The sequence below is a fragment of the Pygoscelis adeliae genome, unplaced genomic scaffold (assembly GCF_000699105.1).
Source record: "Pygoscelis adeliae isolate BGI_AS28 unplaced genomic scaffold, ASM69910v1 Scaffold202, whole genome shotgun sequence".
In the NCBI taxonomy this organism is placed as follows: Eukaryota; Metazoa; Chordata; class Aves; order Sphenisciformes; family Spheniscidae; genus Pygoscelis; species Pygoscelis adeliae.
Window position 1 is genome coordinate 3,800,747 of NW_008824544.1, and position 20,610 is coordinate 3,821,356.

A 20,610-nucleotide genomic window follows, 5' to 3' on the forward strand; every position below is an offset into this window, starting at 1 on the left:
AGCAGCTCAGCTGTGCTGACACAATTATACACTCGATCAATGAAATGATTTCGGTTAAAAATAGCCCCATCCCACAGAGTTCCTTTTAACCAGGTCAGTTCAGTGGTTTGGTGTGTAAGCCAGCCTCACAGACACCGATGTGCTGGCAGAACGGAGGCAATCCTGCTAGACCAGGCAGGAATAACTGGCAGGGCGGGGTGAGCTCCTTGGGCCAGAATTACCCCTAAAGAAAATGCAGGGAGAAACTGTCTAAACAGTAGGAACTTTGGACACCTGATTTTGTTATAACCAGTTTAACACCCAGACTTTTCCTTTCCTGTGTTATTGCTGCATTTCTTAAGCTTTCATCTAAGGTGATCAAGTTGAAAATTCCCTTGAATGTGCTAGATATAAGGGCTGCTGTGAATTTATGTTCTGTGTACTTATTTAATCATATAAGGTTTCATTGTGCCTTTGATTCTGAAATCAGTGTGGATCTCTACATGAAAATCAATGCCATCAGAGAAATCTATCTTTTCCAGGAGCTCTCCTTTAAATTTTTGACAGTGCAGCTAACAGTCAGCCACCAAATCCATCAGTTTGCAGAGCAGTTTCTGGCCTCTGCTTTGGGATCTTCTAGACCTTCTGGGAACATCTTCTGGGATTATTGGAGGACTCGTGGGAACACTTGAAGGAATGTCAGGGTGCCTTGCTGCTGCTGGGAGAGGACTGCTGCAGGAGGCTGTGACTTCTAGCAACCTCCATCAGCTCCTAAGGAGCTCTGTCAGCTGTCCTTGACCAGCCTGAGCTTTTGTCTGAGCTGACCTTTGGTTAGGTAAGTTTGGGCACTCTTGCTGCAGGTGCTGAGAAGAACCCTCTGTAGGTGCTGGGCAGCTAACAGGTTCAGCAGCATGCAGAAATGTGCACGGAAGAGGGCTAGAAACTTTGCTGAAGGCTGTGTTTGTGTGCAGAGCAAGGGGGATGCCTCAGAGCACGGTCCCCAGTGCCTGCAGGGGCAACTGCCCCTGGTATATCAGGACTGACCCAGACTGAGATCCTGAGGGAGGATGCAGCTTTGCAGCTTTGGGGCTGCAGGGATGCCTGAGGCCTCTCATAGGGGCTCAGGAGTTGCTCTCCCTTTCTGCAGAAGTGGAGGATTTCTGTTGCCAAGTTAAGGAGCTACGGGAGGAGGTCAGCAAACTTTGCAGCATCAAACATGATGAGAAAAATGTGGACTGTATCTTCTCTGACACTCTGCAGGTACAAGAGCCTAGCCTGTACTAGAGAAGAACTAGGCAGCATATGTTTGTTCAGTTGGGAAATGAGGACTCCCATGATGATGAAGGCTGGAAATCTGTGACTTGTGGCAGCAGGCAGATGGCTCCTGCTCTACTTACAGATCTGCAGTTACAGCATAGGTCAGTACCCTGGTAGCAGGGCGAGGAGAGGGAGTTGCACTCTGTGTGAGATAGGAGGGGGAGTGGATGGAGCTCTGCCCAGCAATGGGTCTTGAGCCAGCTGATAGATTATGGGTCAGGATTAGTAGGCAGACCAAAGTGGACAACATTGTGGTGGGTGTCTGCTATAGACCACATAATCAGGAAGAAGTAGAAGAGGCATTTTTTCAGACAACTGGAAGAAGTCTCACGTTTGCAGGCCCTGGTCTTCTTGGGGCAGTTCAACCACCCTGATACCTGCTGGAGGGACAACACAGCAGGGCAGAGGCAATGCAGGAGGTTTTTGGAGCACACTGAGATCAACTTCCTAAAACAGGTGATTGAGGAACTGATGAAGGAATATGGACTGCATGATCTTATACTTACAAACAAGCAAGAACTTGTCAGGTATGTGACAGGCAGGGAAAGCTTTGGCTGCTGCAACCAGCAAATGCCGGAATTCAGGATCCCGAGAGGCGGAAGCAAGGCAAAAAGTAGGATCTCCACCCTGCAAAGCAGGCTGACCTGTTCAGGCATCTTGGAAGAATAGCATGAGATATGGCCGTGGAGAGAAGAGGGGTCCAGGAGGCCTGGCTGTTTTTCAAGAATCGCCTCATCCAAACTTAAGAATGGCCTATCCCAATGGGGAAATCAAGTAAATGCGGCAGGAGGCTTGCATGGCTGAGCAATGACTGCCAGTAGTCAGTATGGATTTACACAGGGGACGTTATGCTTAACCAACCTGATAGACTTCTACAGTGAAATGACTGGCTTGGTGGATGATGAGAGAGTAGATGATATTATTTATTTTGTCTTTAGTAAGGCTTTTTACACTGTCTCCTATAACATCCTCATTGACAAGCTGATGAAGTACAGGCTAGGTAGATGGACAGTGAGGTAGACTGAAAACTGGCTGAACTGCTGAGCTCAAAGCATTGAGATCAGTGGCACAAAGTCCAGCCAGAGGCCAGTCAGTAGTTGGTCCAGTGGTTGATATAAGGACCAATGCAGCTCAACACCTTCATTAACAATCTGGATGCTGGGACTGAGTGATCCCTCAATAAGTTTGAAGACGATACAGAATTGAGAGGAGTCGTTCATACATTAGATAGCTGTGCTGCCACCCAGAGGTACCTCGACCAGCTGGAGAAATGGGATGACAGGAACCCCATGAAGTTCAACAAAGGGAAAAGTGGAGTCCTGCACCTTGGGAAGAACAACCCCAGGCACCAGTACATGCTGGGGGCCACCCAGCTGGAAAGCAGCTTTGCAGGGAAGATCTTGAAGGTCCTGGTGGGACAACAAGTAGATCATGAGACAGCAATGTGCCCTTGCAGCAAAGAAGGTCAGTGACCTCCTGGGCTGCATTATGCAGAGTGTTGCCAGCAGGTCAAGGGCAGTGATCCTTCCCCTCTGCTCAGCACTGGTGAGACACATGTGGGGTGCTGTGCCCAGGTCTGGGCTCACCAGCACAAGAGAGACATGAACATACTGGAGGAAGGGCAGCAAAGGGCCATGGAGATGATTAAGGGACTGGAACAACTGTCAAATGAGGAGAGGCTGAGAAAGCTGGGACTGTTCAGCCTGGAGAAGAGAAGGCTTAGGAGGATCTTATCAGTGTATGTAAGTACCTCATGGGGGGAGAAAAGACAAAGGAACCAGACTCTTCCTAGAGGTGCCCAGTGACAGGACAAGAGGCCACAGGCACAAACCAAAATACAGGAAACTCTGTGTAAACATAAGAAAACTGTGAAGATGGTCAAACACTAGTACAGGTTGCCCAAAGAGGTTGTGGAGTCTCCATCCTTGGATATATTCAAAACCTGACTGGACATAGCCCTGAGTGACCTGCTTTGAGCAGGGGAGGTTGGACAAGGCAATCTCCAGAGGTCCCTTCCAACCTTGATAATTATGTGAGGACATGTTGTGTGTGGAAAAATCCCATAGTTGGCATCATGATTGAATCACCAAGAGCTCTACTATAAACCCTTCCGCCAGAATTCATTTTGCTGTTAAAATTTATTGGATTCAGGGAGAAGAGCGTGGTTGTGCCAATATAAGCAAGCTTAGTCTAACAGAAAAAAAGCATGTATGTATTGAAGGCATAGCTATACCATAAACCCTTCTCACTGTAGAGAAAGCCTTAACCAAATAGCAGGGTTATTTGGTGGGTGAATCTGTAAGACATACAATAATATGCCATTCCAGCATATCTAACATGCTGTCTGGCGCCTGTCATATAGGGTTCATACAGGGACATTTCTGCTTCAGTATTGGTAGGGATGTATAGTACGTTGAACTACTTTTTTTTTTTTTTTTTTTTAACTACTACAGTGAGGTCAACACCAAATCTCTGGATAAATTTCCAGGGACTCTCTCTTTTTTTTCCAGAAGGGTGAGTCCTAAGTGATGTTTGTGCTTAATGATAAAATCTCAAGCCAGTCAACATTCATTGTTTTCATTGCTACTATTATGTTTCTAAGGCTGTTTATTGGTGATGCCACCAGTATTGGTCTATATTAGGATTGCACAGGTTGATTCAGAGTCAACATGTAACACTGCGTGGAAATTAAATACGGGCTTTTCAAAGGAACCCCAGAAGTGTAGACATCTAGGATGGGACTTTCAAAAAGCTCCTGACATGTCATGAAAGTATCAAAAAAGGTGTTAAAAGCATTTTCTATCAATTTGGTAGGACTCGAGTTGGTTTATTTGGAACCTTGTATTTAAATTAAATGCCTACGAGTCATTTTGAAAATCCCACTCAGGAGATATGGCTGAAAAATGCTGCTTGAGCAATCAAGTCATGCTCCTCTTGACCATTCGTGTCTGTGCTGCCCACTCATGTGACTGTCTGCGCTAATATTGCCCTCCTTCTGTGTCTATCTTCCTGATTATTTTGAGCGTCCGAAGCTGTTCCCCAGTGCCTTACTTTTCCTTCATTAGCTTCAATCCATTACTTGCCATTCTAACTTCTCCTGAGACTGAATAATTCCTGTCTCTTTTTTTGTTGCCTTGAAATTATTTATAGTCTGTGATCACGTCTCCCTGGGTTTACTCTTGTCTAGACTAAATATATTTAGCTCTTTTACTGTCACTCAGCGTGTCTTACTGTGTTGTTTGTTATCTATCCTTGTTTTCTTGAGGTTTTCAGTACCTTTCCTCGGCTGAGAAAAATAGTACTAAATATACTGTTCCAAGGTGGTCACACCAAAAGTATGTTAAATGACATTATTAGCTCCACAGTTTTACATGCTATTTCATGTACATACTACTGGTTATAATACTACCCTAAGTTAGTCTGCTACCTTTCTTCTGGGCAGAAAGTTGAATTAATTCACTGCAAACTGCTGTAAGGGCCAACTCCAGCAGTCACTTCTCACATCATAATAACCGTGAGATTTCTAGCAGAGCAGATCTGAATCTTTTTCTGAGACAATTTACTTCTGTCCAAAAATATGATTTTATTGAACTTGAAGGTTTGCAACACTATGTGACAATTTAAACAATTTAATGTTTTTTAAGTTTGTTGGTGAAGGCTGAGCAATATTTTCTGCTCAGTGAGGTATGTGTTTTATCCCATACAAAGTGGAGAAAGAATAAAAAGTTCTACATTCAAGCATAACATTTGTTGGAATTTTTTTTAAACAACCCTGTTTCATAGGACATTTTGAAATTCTTTCCTTATCTTTTTTATTTGGAAGAAAATACCGTGTTTGAATGGCAGATTCTTTTGCAGAAGGAGACTAGTTAGTTCAGTTTTTAATTTAAAGCCCACCTCCACCAAATAACTCATTATGACTCATTCTAGCTCATGATCTACTAGGTTTTTCTGTTAGGACTATGACTTCACATACTTATGTACCAGTATGAATGCTTGATCCATACCCTATGCATCTATCACAATCAGACTCATTGTACTAATCCCTTCCACCTCTAACTGTACATGCTCAGTTTGAAATAAGACCATCTTTCTTAGAAATAAGCTAAAATTTGGTAGTATGCTTAGGTGGACATTAACATTGAAACAGAGCTTGTTCGCAAGGGATCCAGAGGACAAAAGAAGTGAAAGAAGCTTTTAGTGAATGACGACAGGGTCCTCTTAAAGTGATGCACATGGTTTATGGAAACGGATATCCAAAGACTTACTCTGTAGTCACTGGATGTCACATAAAATATGGGGAGAAAGGCCAGCCAAATGATGCACGTTGTGTACATTGTGAAACCGATAAACTTGGCTTCATTGAAGTTCTCTGGACATTTCCTTGTTTTGAAGGCATATACAGTGCATAAGACTACGAGGATTACATCATATGTTAAGGAGATTAACATACTGGAATCTTTGACATTGCATTTCAATATGACAGTCTCTCTCTTCTCAGGAAGAGTGTACCGTCTGGTGCCAGGGGCCTCCAAGATAAGCCACACAGACACCACCACAATCTGTACCAAAATGAGACTCAGGCAGATGAAGACCTGAGAGCTGGGGCTGATGAACTTAGGCCTTTGAGCACCGTTCTTTACACCATCAAATATTCTGGCTATGCAGTTTGTTTTTGTCAGAAGGGCAGAGTAGCAGACAGCAAAGGAACTTCCTAGCCCCAAACGACGTAGGGTGCAGATAGCTGGAGAAGGCTTGGCTATGAAGAAGAAAGTCATGCTGTAAGACAGGAAGACCCCAAACAGCAATATGTAGCACAGTTCACGGCCAGAAGCTTTGACCAGGGGGGTATTGTTGTGCTTGATGAACACTGCAACGACCATAAAAGTACAAATAAAGCCCAGGCATGCAATGGTAACAGGACCTATTGCCCAAGCATCTTCCCACTTGATGTAGTCTTCTGGTAGGTCATAACAGCCAGTCAGGTCAGCTGTGGGCCATTTTCCAGGCCCACAGTCTGCACAGGTAAATTCATCAGCCAGGTACTCATAGGTTTCACAGGGAATACAAATCCAACAGCAGACATCTCCTGGTTGCATATTCTTCATCTCGTTAGGAGCACAGGGATCACTGCACTGGGAGATGGGGACAGAGCTCCTGGACCAGTGGATAGAGTCTGCCTCAAGTGACAAGGTTTCTGCCCAGTGACCAACCTTCACATAGGAGTATCTGCCTCCAGTGTACTGGAAATTGAACACGTTGTATCGTCCTATCCCATCTCCATAGGCATCAAATTTGACCATACTGTCCGCGGCATTGGGAGGGTTGAATGGAGCTGTGAAACAAAAAAAGAAATAGAGAATGTTATTATTAATAACAACAGATGACTTTTTTCATCCTTATGGCAAGCACAGACACCTGACAGCTTATAGAAACCAACTGAAGTGCCAACAGGTAAGTCGAGACGTCTGTATCTGTATAATTTTTGAAATGGTTTTGCCTTGTTTGAACTTGGAAGAAGAAAAGAACTCAGATAATAGAACTCTATTTCACTTTACTGCATGAGAAATATTTGTGAATGTGGAGAGTTACATTAGATTACCAATGTCCTTACTTTTTTTGCCCTGGTTACAAATGAATTCTCCAATTATTTCCCCCAGTATGCGCAACTGCTACCTTTCACATTTTCTCTTGAAAGAAAGAGGTCTGCTTCTAACTGAGACTTAGCATTATTTGGTGAAATTTGCCTGTCATGATATAAGGAAATTTAAACGGTCAGATCAATAAACACCAGTTTTGAGGCCAACAGTCTGGAATGCGGTTGAATAGAGGACTCATTTTGAGGATGATGGAGAAGTAACTATGAAGTCCTCAACAATTTCTTACTATGTCTTTTTCATTTCTCCCTGTGTTGTAGGAAGTTTTGAATCCCTTCTAATTTGCTTCAATTTTACAAGTTTCTGATATTTCTTGTCTGGTCTGAGATTCCCAGCATGTGCTGCTTTGGTCCTATATCTTGTTTGGGGAATAGATGAAAAAACCACAAACTGGATCTGTGACCTTCTGTGAAACCAATATTGTAACACTTCCAGCTGGTAAGCTCTGGAGAGTTTTTGTTTTTCCCTCCAGCTGAGGCTCATGCCGGGAATGAAGAAATATTAAAAATGTAGGAGGAAATTGCATTTACTGTGTGATTTATTGGTCATTTGCTGTAGCATCAAAGTTGAACAGCTTTATAGGCAGGAAGCAAACGGGGGGTTTTTTGCAATTGATGAGCAATAAAGGTGATTTCATTCCCCAGTGTCTTTGGTTACAGAAGTGGTTCCACTGTCATTGCTGGAATAAATCTTTTTCCCTGCATCTGTGCCCATGCTATGCAATGAGCAATATCGTATAAGGATGTAATATCTTCTTCCACTTCAACCTTCAGATACTTTGGAATTCTTGCAGTAGATTTATTTAACTTCCATAAAGCACCGAAGCCAAAATCTTTCACCTTTATTCCTGCAGAGCGTTACCTTATTTTGCAGTACTCCCACTAAGGTCAGTAAAAGGGACAGGGGTTTTTGGCACAGAAGCCCTGATTGGAGGGTTGGTGCATAACCTGCACCTCCCCAGGTGCTGGACTTGGAGTGCATTTCTTTCCCAACTTTCTTCTTATCCTAGGGCAAGGTTGGAAGATAATTTATGCCCAGCTACAGTCTCTTCTGGGTTTGAGCCAAAAGTCTGCCTGTTCTTATCCCTGCCCTTTCCTGCGTTTTACCACCTCACCTATGTCAACAACAGTGGTGGACAGCCTTGGTTTGCAGGATGACAGACTAGGTCTGGGTAGCCCAGGAATGTGTAAGAGGATTATTTTCTCTCTTTCTTCACTGTTGGCATCTAGCTGTACTGTTGTCTAGCCCAACAAGACCTCTGAGTCCACAAAAATTAAAGGCAGCATAATACTCCCCCAAATGGCCAGTCCTCCTGGAAATAACATGCCCTAAATTAAACAGGTAGCTAAATTCAAAATATAGGTCAACAAGAAGAATATTAAGCAGCTTCCCTCTCTCCTTCCTCCTGACACATATGTCAAGTGCATAACTTCCAGTGCACGAGTACCCCAGTACAAGTTACATAAGGGTTAGAAATACCAGTGCTTTTCAGGAAAGAGTTCCCCTTACGTAACATGTTTAACAACTTCTTAGTTCTGATAGAATATTTATCATTTAAATAGAGGAGAGTATTTGCCTTGGACTTTGCAGGTAGGTCCAGAAGGCAAAGCAGGTAATCTCACATACAGTTAACTTGAAGCTCATGCATATGTTGCCTTCCATGGGGCTGTTCCCATACTACAAATAGGAAGAAAAGGTTTTTGTAGGACAATAGGTTTTAAGTTAACACAGCTTGTAGCTTGAAACATTCATTTTTAGTGGCTCCTGATAGAGGAAAATAAATCACACTCCTTCAGATGGAAAGGACCAAATCATTTAACCAGACAATGATGTATTAAATTATAGTATGGTGAGCCAAAGCCTACAGATGAGCCCACTGGGTGGCAGCAATTAATACACCTACTAACTACATATGAAATCACTGAGGTATTTTAACTGATGTTTATCAACATATCCTAGATCCTGTAGAACCACTTCCAAAAAATCATGTTTTCAGAAAATATGATCTAATAATAAGCATACAAATAAGATGCTTATAGGCAAGAATGTGATATCATATGAAAGCAAGACTTTATGTTCTAGAATAAAAAGAATAATTTTTGCGTATTGGCAAATGATTTTCCCAGAGATGAAATATCAGGCCATACCATAAGTCACTCTGAGAATTTTTTCGTAGTTAAATTCCAGTTTTATGAATAAACCTACAATCTTTATAACAGGTATTTCTGGCAGGTGTTTTTCACAGTTGTAGCCAAACTGTTTAGGATTTGTGCTTTGGGAGATGAGAGCTAAGACTCTTTGGGTCTACCCATGCTGTTAGCTAAGAGGCTATCTGAACGACAATACAAACTTTGCCTCCTTTGAGCAGTATCTTCGAATCTTCTCCTACCCTTGCACTTCATGAAATGAACTATCCTTATGCAAAGCAGTTTCCAAGAGAAATTCTATAAAAGAAGTTATCAAGGAAAAAAAGGATAATTAAAAGTGACTTAAAGATAAACCAGTGGTGTTTTGTGCTCCAGCTTGCAGCAGTTCAGCAATGAAGATGCAACAGCGGTGACATTTATGACAGCAGGAGAAACACCTAGGTATACTGAGGGCAGAAGACAGAAACCTATGGAGCCGTGGTGCAGGCAGCCAGCCTCTGTCAGCTCACTGAAGAAATCATATCGAAGGAGAAGGATGCCATTGTGTAAGTGGAGGACAAATTCCTTCAGCTTCAGATAAGAGAGGAAACACTGTGTAGTTTTACTACTGTTTTAGTAGCAGATATGGATAAGAAGATAAAATAACATCATAGCTCTTATACAGTGAATTATATCATTTTGTTTTCATCTTCCTACAGTGAAATCATCTTTTCCAACAGTCACATAATGTTTGCAAGTATGTGCTTATGTACTGTTAGAAGCAGGTAGTTACTTTCATTTGGAAATCTTTATTATTTTTGGTGTCAGTGCTGTACAGCTCTTGATGACATGAAAGAATTCAGAAAGAAAATTCTGAAGGGGGGATTTATTTTCTTATTGGCCAAAAACATTATTTTAAGAGGAGGTATGGGAAATGTTTTTTTAAATGCTTCTGATTCCTCACGTTGGCTCAGTTGGGTGAAAAACTCCAGGATCTTTTAACCAGTATTGGGTAGATGAAGAAAACAAAGTGGTTTTAATCCTAATTAGGCACAGGGAAACTTTTAGGAGGCAGGGCAGTCTAGGAAAAGATGAGAGTCATCTTAACTGGTTTGGAATCAGACTGAGTTTTGTTTGCCAGCAACTTCTTTGGGCCAGGAAGGATATTTTGCATACAGAGACTTGCATGTGTCTGGCACAGAGCTGAGTGTATAGATGTTGTCTTATAGAAAATACCATCTGCAACACTTCCTGGTAGAAATGGTGACAGGTATGCCTACATCTGAGAACATCTTTCATATCCATAAAACACAAATCTGTTCCTTGCTTGCAGAGTGTATTCTTTCAAAACAAGGTACAGATCAGAGGCACAGCTCACTTGCTAGGAAGCAATTCATTAATAACAAGGCTTGATGAAAGCTCTGCAGTTTTTCAGCTCGGCAGTTTGCAAAGCTGTGGGATTTGATGCGGTTCACAAAGAAATGTAAAAAGGACTATTGTGTGCACCAAAGGCACCTTCTTTAACAGCTTGTTGGCCCCGAAGACTTTCAGCCAATAGACTATAAGGAGATCATAATTAAAAAGGAATGCAAATGTAAAAAGGGAACAAGCTGGATTTTCTGAAAAGTTGAGTAAAACCTCTTTAGTCTCACTAGATGGTGCTGCAAAAACCCTGAACTTCTGATTTAAGACTGAAAAACAAGGCATTTGTTTAATGTAATGAAAAAATATAGTTTTTTTAATGCCCCCTACTCCTTCCTGTTACATATCCTGGGCAATGCTTTATTAAAGCACTTTAAGGAAAAGCCTTGATAATAATATAACCACAGGATATTGTGTGTTTGTCCAACGGGCTCATCTGCGTGTGTGATGCCTTATCTTGAAAAGTATCAGAAAGGACACTGAGAATGCATTTATCTTTTCATTTTCTTTTATTTTTAGCTAGATATGGTTTGTTGAGGTCAAAGTGACTTATTTCTGCTTGGCTGAACATTCTGACTGAGTAATGGAGACCTGATGCACCCACTCTTGTTTCTATCTCAGCATAATGCAGCTGGTTTCACACCTGATTCCAGAAGGGACATTGAAACTTGGCAATTTAAAAGTTAGTGTAAGGAATGCTCAGAGTGAAGTGTCACTAAGTTGTACCTCTCCACAATTAATAAATAATGAATGGGCTTAAAATATCAGTTTTCACAGAGACAAGTAATCACTTTTAACCTCTGCACCATTTCTGGATGCGTTTGGGTTATATGCAGTATTGCTTCTTCTCATTCAAGAAATGGATGAGACTGATTAGTCTTCTACAAATGTAATTTTCCTGTCTGTGTCTACAGATTTTCCGTTCAGCTCTATGGTTTCTCTCTCAGGTTAGAAACTCACTTGTAGGGAATTTTAACATGTCATGGACCCCCACAGCATTTGCAGTAGTCAAAGACAGAAATGTTTCCCCAGGCTTAGTTGCAAAGATCTATCACACAGGTATCTGCATAGATAGATGTAAATGAGGTTCTTAGGGACATGGTTGAGTGGGCATGGTGGTGTTGGGTTGACAGTTGGACTTGATGGTCTTAGAGGTCTTTTCCAACCTTAATGATTCTATGATTCTATGATATGAGTTAGTTATCCCAAGCTTCTGTCCTACAAAAGAGAATGGATATTTCTAGGGTTCACCTTAGAGTAGGTATCTAGGATAGCTCAGCTGAACTGTAGCTGGTTTTATTCTGCTGACCGTAATGAGAGTGACAAGCTAAAATACATCTACAATATATGTATCTGAAGTTAGGCAAGATGAATATCACCAATGTTTGGAACAGAAAGGCTCACAGCTGGAGTGCCAAGTGACAGCAACTTGTACAAGCTCTCTGCAATGTACCTGCGAAGGGGTGGTGTCTCTTGCAAGCTGTCTGCACAGGCTGCTGTGACTGCTGCAGAGGCTATCAGAGAGAGCAGTCCAGGAGAAAAATAATGTGGACACTGGCAAAATAAATTAAGAGTAGGGGGATTAATTCAGCTTGTCATTCTCCTCAGCCTGGCTGAACACAGAACTCCCTAGTTACCTTTCCTGTGAAACACTTGCCTCAAGAATATGTTTTACATTTTCAGATGTGTGTTGTTCTCTTGCTTGTGTGGCCCTTGGGCATATGTGTGGTCTTTAGGACTCAGGGAGAATGAATTAGATGCTAAGGTGCAACCCTTCATCAAGGAAATTATGAAATCACTCTTATTTTTAAAGGAAATTTAAGGAATTAAAAAGTGGATTTCTGATTCCTTAAAGGATTCAGAGTTTGAGACATGGAAGGCAGAAAGCATGTAAATGTTTTACTGTCATTGTATTTCTCCTTAAAAATACAAAACATATCCCCAGAAATTAAGAAAACTTCTTGAAGTTTTTTGCTTAAAGTTGCATTAGTCCAACTTTAAAATAAATCAAGCATTCATGGAAAAGCATCCAAGGTGTTTTTCTTTTTTTAGTAAGTCTGATAGGTTGATAATGGATATGAATGATTTGTGAGATTCCAACATAGCAATGCCTTTCAATTTGTACCACTCTTTTAATTTAAGATTATCCACTTTAGGAAATGGCTGGCAAAGGGCCAAAATGCATGCAAGGTAATTTATACAAGCAATCAACTTGCAATTACAAAAGAAATTAAACCATGACTTTAAACTGCCTAACTCCTCCCTCAGGCCAACTAGTTATTTTGTAAACAGAAGCAAAGGGAACCCAGTCCCATTATGAAGAATTATGGCCACTGTTAGGGTGACAACACAAAAGCTCGGGAGTTGGAACTATAAGTTCTGGGCTGGCCTTTGGCGTCTCTTGAAATGTTCTGGTCTGAGAAAAAAATAAGTTCACTAATGAGCTATCTGCCAGTTGCTGAACTTTAAAATTGCTTTCAGAGCTTGAGATTTTGGTTGGGTCTTTCTGCCAGCCCCGGGGTTATGAGTTCCCTGTGTCTGATTTGGACTTCTGGGTGAGGGACATTCTCATTTAACCTCAGCACTGGGAACTGGTGCCTTGCCTTACCCCTCTCTTCTCAATACACCCAGGGTGCAGCTGAAAGAGGCTGAAGCTGTGTTTTAATTTTGCTAAAATTCACTTTTGGACTAAGTGAAGGACTTGGTAATGTCAGAAAGGGCGTGAATCTTTCTCTTTTTGGAGGCACCGTTCCACGATGCACTAATTCCACCCCCAGATTGCATACAGTAGCTGATGGCTAAGGAAGTGCTGAATACCTAATAATATTTTTTTGTCCTTCTTTGTCCTGAAGGAAATACGAATAGATTCAGTTATTAAGATATTAAAGGAAGTTGGTTAAAACATTCTCTCCTCTGTGGGGACTTAAGGATTAGAGGGGTGTTTCCAGACAGTGCTCTGAATAATTTAGTTAGATAGTTTGCCCTTAGAGATCAGAACCAAATGAACCATGAAATAGACCCTCTGGCTGTTATTTCCTAATTGACTTGATATGAAGACACTCCCAAATCAGGTGGATTGACACAGATTTAATTACTTATAATACAATACTATTATTTAGTAGTAGTAATACTGCAGCTGTGATGGTCTAAGATTCAAGAAATTTCAAGCCCATAAGACAGGCAATATTTTTTATTAGACTAGTCTATAGATGGAAGAAGTGCACAAGCTTTCAGGCACAAGGGCACTTCATTAGGTCATCAGAAAAATTGCTCAATAAATTTGATCTTCAATTATTTTGAAGGAACAGGTCTGCTTGGAGTTCAGTATATCAGGTTTTTATTTCCTCCTGGAAACACAATTTCACTTTGCAAACAGCCTCATTACTATCCATTTGCAGAGTGATTGCTGAGAGCTTTTTGTTCGCTTCTTTAAAAGTATATAGTTTAGAAACACAAGGTCTGATCAAGATGCAAGACAGGATACGGCAAAGAGATGTTATGCCAAAAGCTTCTCTGTTTTTTCCAGATATGTGGGCAGTCTAATAAATGTATTGCCTCTTCCTACAAATCTTATGACTCTATGCTATTATTTTTGTTAAGAAGCTACTGAAAACTCTCAGCAATCACCCTACAAATTGCTAATAATGAGGTAATTTGCAAAAGGAAATTGTATTTCCAGTTGGAAAATAAAAGCATAAGTAGCGAATTCTAAGGAGAGCATCCTTCTGAAATAACTGAAGCTCAAATTTATTGAACATTTTGTGGAAAAAAAGGAGTTGTAGAATGTTTCAGAGCTGGAATAAAGAAACAATCCTATGGTGAAACACACAGGAACCTTTATGCTCAGACATACTATGCAGCTCAGTTATAGTATTTGGCACCTCTGACATAATGTTGGTGGAAGACAAAGAAGACTTGAAGTCTGGAAATGTGAATGTTTCACACATGGTGTAAGATTCTGGAGAGGATCAGTTTTCTCTGTGAATATAGTATGTGCATGAAAAAAGTGGCCTATATTTCTTTAACCTAAACTTAATTAGAGTGTCTATATTGGGAGTGTAGTTTTCTCACAGAGCTCCTACAGTCAGTGGAGAGAAATAGACATCTCCAAAGGTGGGCTCTGGCTAAACCAAATTGCCATCAGGAAGGTGGATAGCTTCCTCCATCGATAGTTCTCCAGTTATTAGACTACAAAGTCAGTTGTGTCAAAGAAGATATGAAAGCTGGCTGGCTTGAATTTTGGCCACTGATGGATAAATCATCAAACTAATGCTTTCAGTAAGGCCCACCACACACGTTAAATGTGACTCCTCTTCCTTTGTAAAGGTTTGAGTCTGGATTTTCTTTTTACTCATTTTCATATAATAATGTGATGTCTAGAAATGCACATCTACTAAAATGAGAGATTAAGTCAATATTCAATAGAGTATATGTTATGAATGACCAAATACTGAGTCAGCCAATTGAGACGTGAAAGTGGGCTACCCGCAACAGTGAATTTCAGTAAAAAGATAGCGAGATAAAGGATAAGAACTCCTGGCTTTTAAGGTTTTTCATGCATATCACACAGCAGCTGCAAAGGTAGCACGTCACCTCTCCCAACATCATCAGTGTTCATTGGTGTGCATTATCCTACAACATGCAAGCTGCATGTCCTATTAATACTTGCAAATTCTTCTGCTCTCAGGGAGAAAAGATAAAGCTAAGAGCACAGAATCATTTTTGCTAATGTTTTGCTCCACTGAATCAGTTCAGCAATAGCAACAACAATCACTGGACCTCAGGGGAAAATGTAAAAAGAAAATGTTGATTTATTTGCCTGTTTAATGGTGGAGGCAGACACACATTGATAAACAGACTGATAAAGTGTTTCAGAGATCTAGAAAGGACATTAACAGCACTGCCTCAAACCTTCATCTGACTTGAGATATTTTCTTCTCTAAAGAGCCTTTAAAGATGGGCTTTCTATTCTTTCAGTTGCTGGACCATTAACTAGCCATTAGCTGTTTATTCAAATAGATGTGCAAATGTAATAGAGGAAGTTTAACAAACTTTTTCAGCACATTTTTGTCAGTTCCCAATAGCAGCTTCATACAGTGTCTTATTTGCCACTGTCTGGTGGAGATCTGTCCTGGCACAGCAGGCCAATCTCTGCTACCAAGCTGGCATCAAGATCTTGGAGCAGTGATCAGCTGCTCCATCAATCAGGGCCGTAGATAAATACCGTGGAAAAACTCTGCTTTCAGAGAAACTATAGGTAAAAATTTTTTATAGGGGCACATGATGTTATAGTTATTTATGTCAAAGGAATAGACTTGGAAGGGACCTCAAGAGCACAACCTTCTGCTGTTATGGGCAACTATGTCATTGCTGCTTAGACTAGAAGAGTCCAGCAACCCCACCCCATATACTTCTGCATATGATCAAGCATTTTCTAGTGTTTTGTAGCAAATTTAAGACCTGCTGTAGAAGATAAAGAGCCACAGAGAAAGTGTTCCCACAGGAAGAGAGCGGGAGAGTTCTGTAGCAGAAGCACAGGAAGATGCTTGAGACTCCAGAGCTACACACAAACAAACAGCTACTGATCACTAAAGAAATTCAACCTTGGCAACAAGGGGGGATTGTTTTTAGGGCATACTCAATGGAAAGAAGAACATGTATACAGCATATGCAAAGCATCCTGTGTATGGTGAAAAGATAAAAGAGATAACAAGATGCTACAAGGACAGTAACGGCCTCTGCAAGAAAAGGAACAAAGGGAAAACTGAGAGAAGAATCACTGGGGGACTGTCCCCTGGTTGTGGATGCTGCAGCTCATCAGTGCTGCTACCTAAACACCAGGAGGTTCTCCCTCCTCTTTGGTAGAAAAAGATCGCTGCTTTTTGATTTGCTGTTCACTTTTTGCCAATTCAAACTCAACAATCATACATCAAGTATTATCTTTTACTGTAGAATTGGGTTAAGTAAATTTGAATTTTAAACAACAGTAAGCGAGTGCTCTTGTGAGTGTGTGTGTGTGCATGCCTCTGTGTGTGTTTTCTGATCCAAACTTCCCATACGACAATGTGGTTGATACTGAGTCACGGAGTCAAAGTGATGTCAGATGCAGCCATTACAAATCACAGTCCACCCTGCAAGTCCATATGCTCTCAGGTACAGAGTTACACGGGATTTCTGTGGCACATACATTCTGTGTGAGGACTTTGTTCAAGGCTGTGCTTCACTCAGCTTTCTCACACTAATAGTTTCCCTGTTTCCACTGAGAATGGTGCAATTCCTTCCCTGGCTGAAACTATGGTGTTTTCTTAGCTGAGCCTCGTATTTCAGCTGCAGAACTGGTAAATATTTCGTACATACAAAGGAATTGCTGCATTAGCTTATTCTGTTGTCCATCAAATTGTCAGGAATCTGTGTATAGCAGCAAATAGAAAAATGTACTGCATGAAACCCGTATTGAATTGAGGAACAATTGCACATGCACATTTAGGAAGTGAATATCTCTCAGCCTTCAGAAGTACTTTTGAATTTCTTCTGTAGGAAAAGTGCTAGATATATATGTGCTATTAGTCTAGAAGAGATGAGATGACTCATATATTGGCAAGTAGAGAGATGGACTTGTAACAAGAAAAGCAAAACTGTAGGAGACGTAAAGTGGATGCAAGACAGGGGGCAGGGGCCTTCAGATTGTGAGGTACATTAACCTCTGCTTTCTATTTACTGAGTGTCTGCAACTACCATTCACATCACCACCATTTTTGGTTCTGTGCTGTTCTTCCTATGCACTAAGGAGATATAGTGAATTTTGGTGTGGAGACCCTACAAGCCAACTTAATGATCTTGGTAATTATTTTATGATTTACATGCCTTAAGTTTAAGGACTTATATTTGGAGATATTTTAATTTCTGGCTTAGTGCTATACCCCTTTGCATCCCAATAGTGAACAGGTGAGTTGACATTGATTTAAAGCTCCATGGCTGGAGCAATAGGTGAGAAAGCAGATCAGAGGATTGCTCTTGTGCCTGAACCATGCTACAGCTAGGATTTTATGGACAGTTTTGTTAGAAGTTTCTCTGTTTCTGATACCCCTGTGCATGAATATGTGTGTTGTTCCCCCTGCCTCAAAGAATTTTAGTATTCTTTGTATTCACTTGTTATACCCTCAGACAAAATACACTTTCATGGCAGGAAGAAGGAAACAAAAGGAAATGACTCACCCAGATAACAGCAATGAAATATCTTTTTGCATTATATTCTGCATCTGTTAACAGAATGGCCATAAATATTGAAGTGATGCCAAAACAGACTTCTCTGAGATGCTTTTAGAGGTGTTTAGAAATGTGGCTCTAACAGATGAGGAAATGAAAGAAAGTCACCCTTTAACACATTGGTCTGCCAGGTCCATCCAGTTTGCAGCTGATGGGAATTGTGTAGAAGATCAGTTTGTGAAGAGTACTCATATGTAAAAGGAGTTTCTGCTCCATGAAAGTGCAGAGCTGATTGCTTTTTGAATTCTCTTTTAGCAGGTAGGTGTGATCTACTGGCCTAAGCAATTTTTTTCATAAAAATACTCACTAACACTTGCATGAATTAGAAAGGTAAATTGGTGGTAGGAAATCCTTTCAGTCATTGCTCTGAAACTTTTGCCCTAAGTACTTCTTTTGATTCATGAGACCATTTACACAAAGGAAAAGGCTGTGAATATTTGGGAAAAATGTGTGTTAGTGCAAAAGTTTACACAAGGGATGTTTTGAGGTTGGGTTGAGTTCCTTTCTCCCTTTTAGACAGAAAAACATGACTGTACCACTGAGCTGCTTTTTTTCTGCACTGGGAGTCAGAAACGGGCAAGACAAGCTTGAAGGGAATAGTTCAGGCTTCACAGAAAACCGAAATAGATTCACATGCTTATCTGGGCTGCAGTTTAACAAGTACAAGTACAGCAGTCAGCTTGTGACAAGTTTGCCTGGAAATATGCTACGTGGAAATCATGTAGAATTCAGACCAGGATCCATGTCTAGATTGCAGCACCAGGCTGGGCTGAATGTTAGTGCCACGTTAATGCAGCTATACTGGTTTGGTACCCATTCCTGTTTAGTCAGTGTTAGCCTGGGAATATCTTTGCACTGTGCTCTACTGGGTGAAGCAAATATGTCTTCCAGAAATGTAGTGATATTAAGGTTATTTCAGGAGAAAAGATACTTTTCTACAGATTATGCTTTCAGTTCTGCCTTTCTAGTATAATTATTAGCTGCCAACAAAAATAAAGATTTGGTAAAAATAACATAACATTTAGTTATCTTTGGGATTAGACATTGGGGTTTGTGACTTTCTGTAGTTTTCATCACCTTCTGAAAAGACCAGTTTTCTCAGGAATTCACTGGAAGTCCAGGACACACCTGGATTACTCAAAAGAGTAATTTATTTTCCCAGTGTGTCCCTATGCAATCTCCTTCTCATGTCCTTGTCCTCATCCTCATTAACACTGCTGTGGTTGTGTTCTGAGCACAACCTCTGCCTTTTTCAGCCCCTAAAATAGCACCTCAACATGTAAGTGAGACTAACTGAGATTAGTTCTTGAAGTGTTAAAGTGCTCTTCTGTAGCAGGTAATAGAGAAGAATCTGATCCTTCCATTGGCTTTTCAGAGCCAAATTAGATGCTAATATGTAAGGGGTAGGAATCCTGAACCAAACTCTTTTCTCACATGATATCTTGTCCTTCCAGGTCACAAGGAGAAAGAAGCAGACCTGACATCTTTTCACTTATGTGTGGATGTCTCTCACAGGTAAGTCTGCATGAAGAATAAGAATATAATCCCATGGTATGTCCTGAGTTGTCCCCCTATTGTAAAGACCAGTGGGCTTGGAAAAATGAGTGTGCACGGCTGGGGAATGAAAAGGCTGTACGACTCTCCCTGCTCCTCCGAACACTTTGACTGTGCAGACCCTCGGTGTTTGGGATTCACATGACATTTGCCAGCAAAACAAAAAATGAAATAATAACTATTATAAAACAGGCAGCAGGCAAACACAGAAGTCTGTGATTTAGAGAAATTAGGTTACCGAGCCTTCTGTCTCTCAAATATGTGATCTGAAAGAAAATTGTTGCTCAGTTTTTCAGTCATGTGTTTCTCCATTAACACAGGGTGTCTAATCTCATCCTCATTTACACACCGGCATGGGCGCTGCATGACCTAGAGATTTATGAGATGCCTAAAGGCTACATTATTAATATGACAAAAGCACTGACTATAAGTTACATACAAGGCACAGACTACATAACTTTATGTTTAGTTTTTCATAGCTCAGCTGAAGTGGTGGGTTATACAAATATTCAAGTAGAAGAAACTGAGGAGAGCTATTTGCTATTTTAGGGATGTCAAAGCACCTTCACCTAAATATGCTGCTATAACAAATTTGGGGCCATTGCTGGCCTACGGTTTCTGCAGACTTTCCAGGAATGGCACCCAGCTGGGTAAAGGTCAAAGGCAACATACTTCCAGAGTCTTCCTGAGGACTATGAAGAAAAATTGTTGCTTCTCTGTGTCCTGCTAATGCTGCATTTCCCGTCTTTTTGTATATGGGAGCTCAGTGCCCAGGTCAGGCAGAAGAGTGGTGGCAGCAGGCAGTGGTGGCAGAAGTACCTTGCTCCCTAGTTAGATGGGAAGCAATGGTCCAGCACACCTTGGCCTCTGCTGGGAGCTTATCTCAAGAGGTAAGAACACAATTCAACTTCTGCTCCTGCTCTCCCAGGCTAATTACTGTTAATTAGTACCAAATGAAAGCATGAAAAGGCAGCATTTTATGATCGTCTCTGGCTAGATAACAGACACCATTAACAGGTAGGTCACTGACCTACCACCATGGCAAGAGAATTTTTAAGGAAAATTTTATTTGGAGATGACAATGTCTATGTCTTGCTGCCAGCCCAAGTATCCAGTTTACATGTTGCAGTGTGTGACACACAAGGCATCCAGAATGCAGATCAGATTGTTTGCCATCATGATACCTCAAACCTACACTAGAAGATGAAAAGGTTCCATAGTATTTTAATTTCAGCCAGTTTACATCTATAAAACCCTGAGCAACTTGGTCTGATCATGCTGCTGACCCT

The 20,610-nt window shown here is 41.0% G+C and overlaps 1 protein-coding gene across 1 annotated transcript in view; it reads right to left on the bottom strand.

Annotated features, from left to right (window-relative positions):
* GRM3 (glutamate receptor, metabotropic 3) overlaps positions 1 to 20,610 on the bottom strand; it is a 52,600-nt gene that overhangs the window by 7,678 nt on the left and 24,312 nt on the right. The window contains exon 3 of the mRNA XM_009321767.1: positions 5,565 to 6,631. Coding sequence (XP_009320042.1) covers positions 5,565 to 6,631 — 1,067 coding nt within the window. The remainder of the gene's footprint in view (positions 1 to 5,564; positions 6,632 to 20,610) is intronic.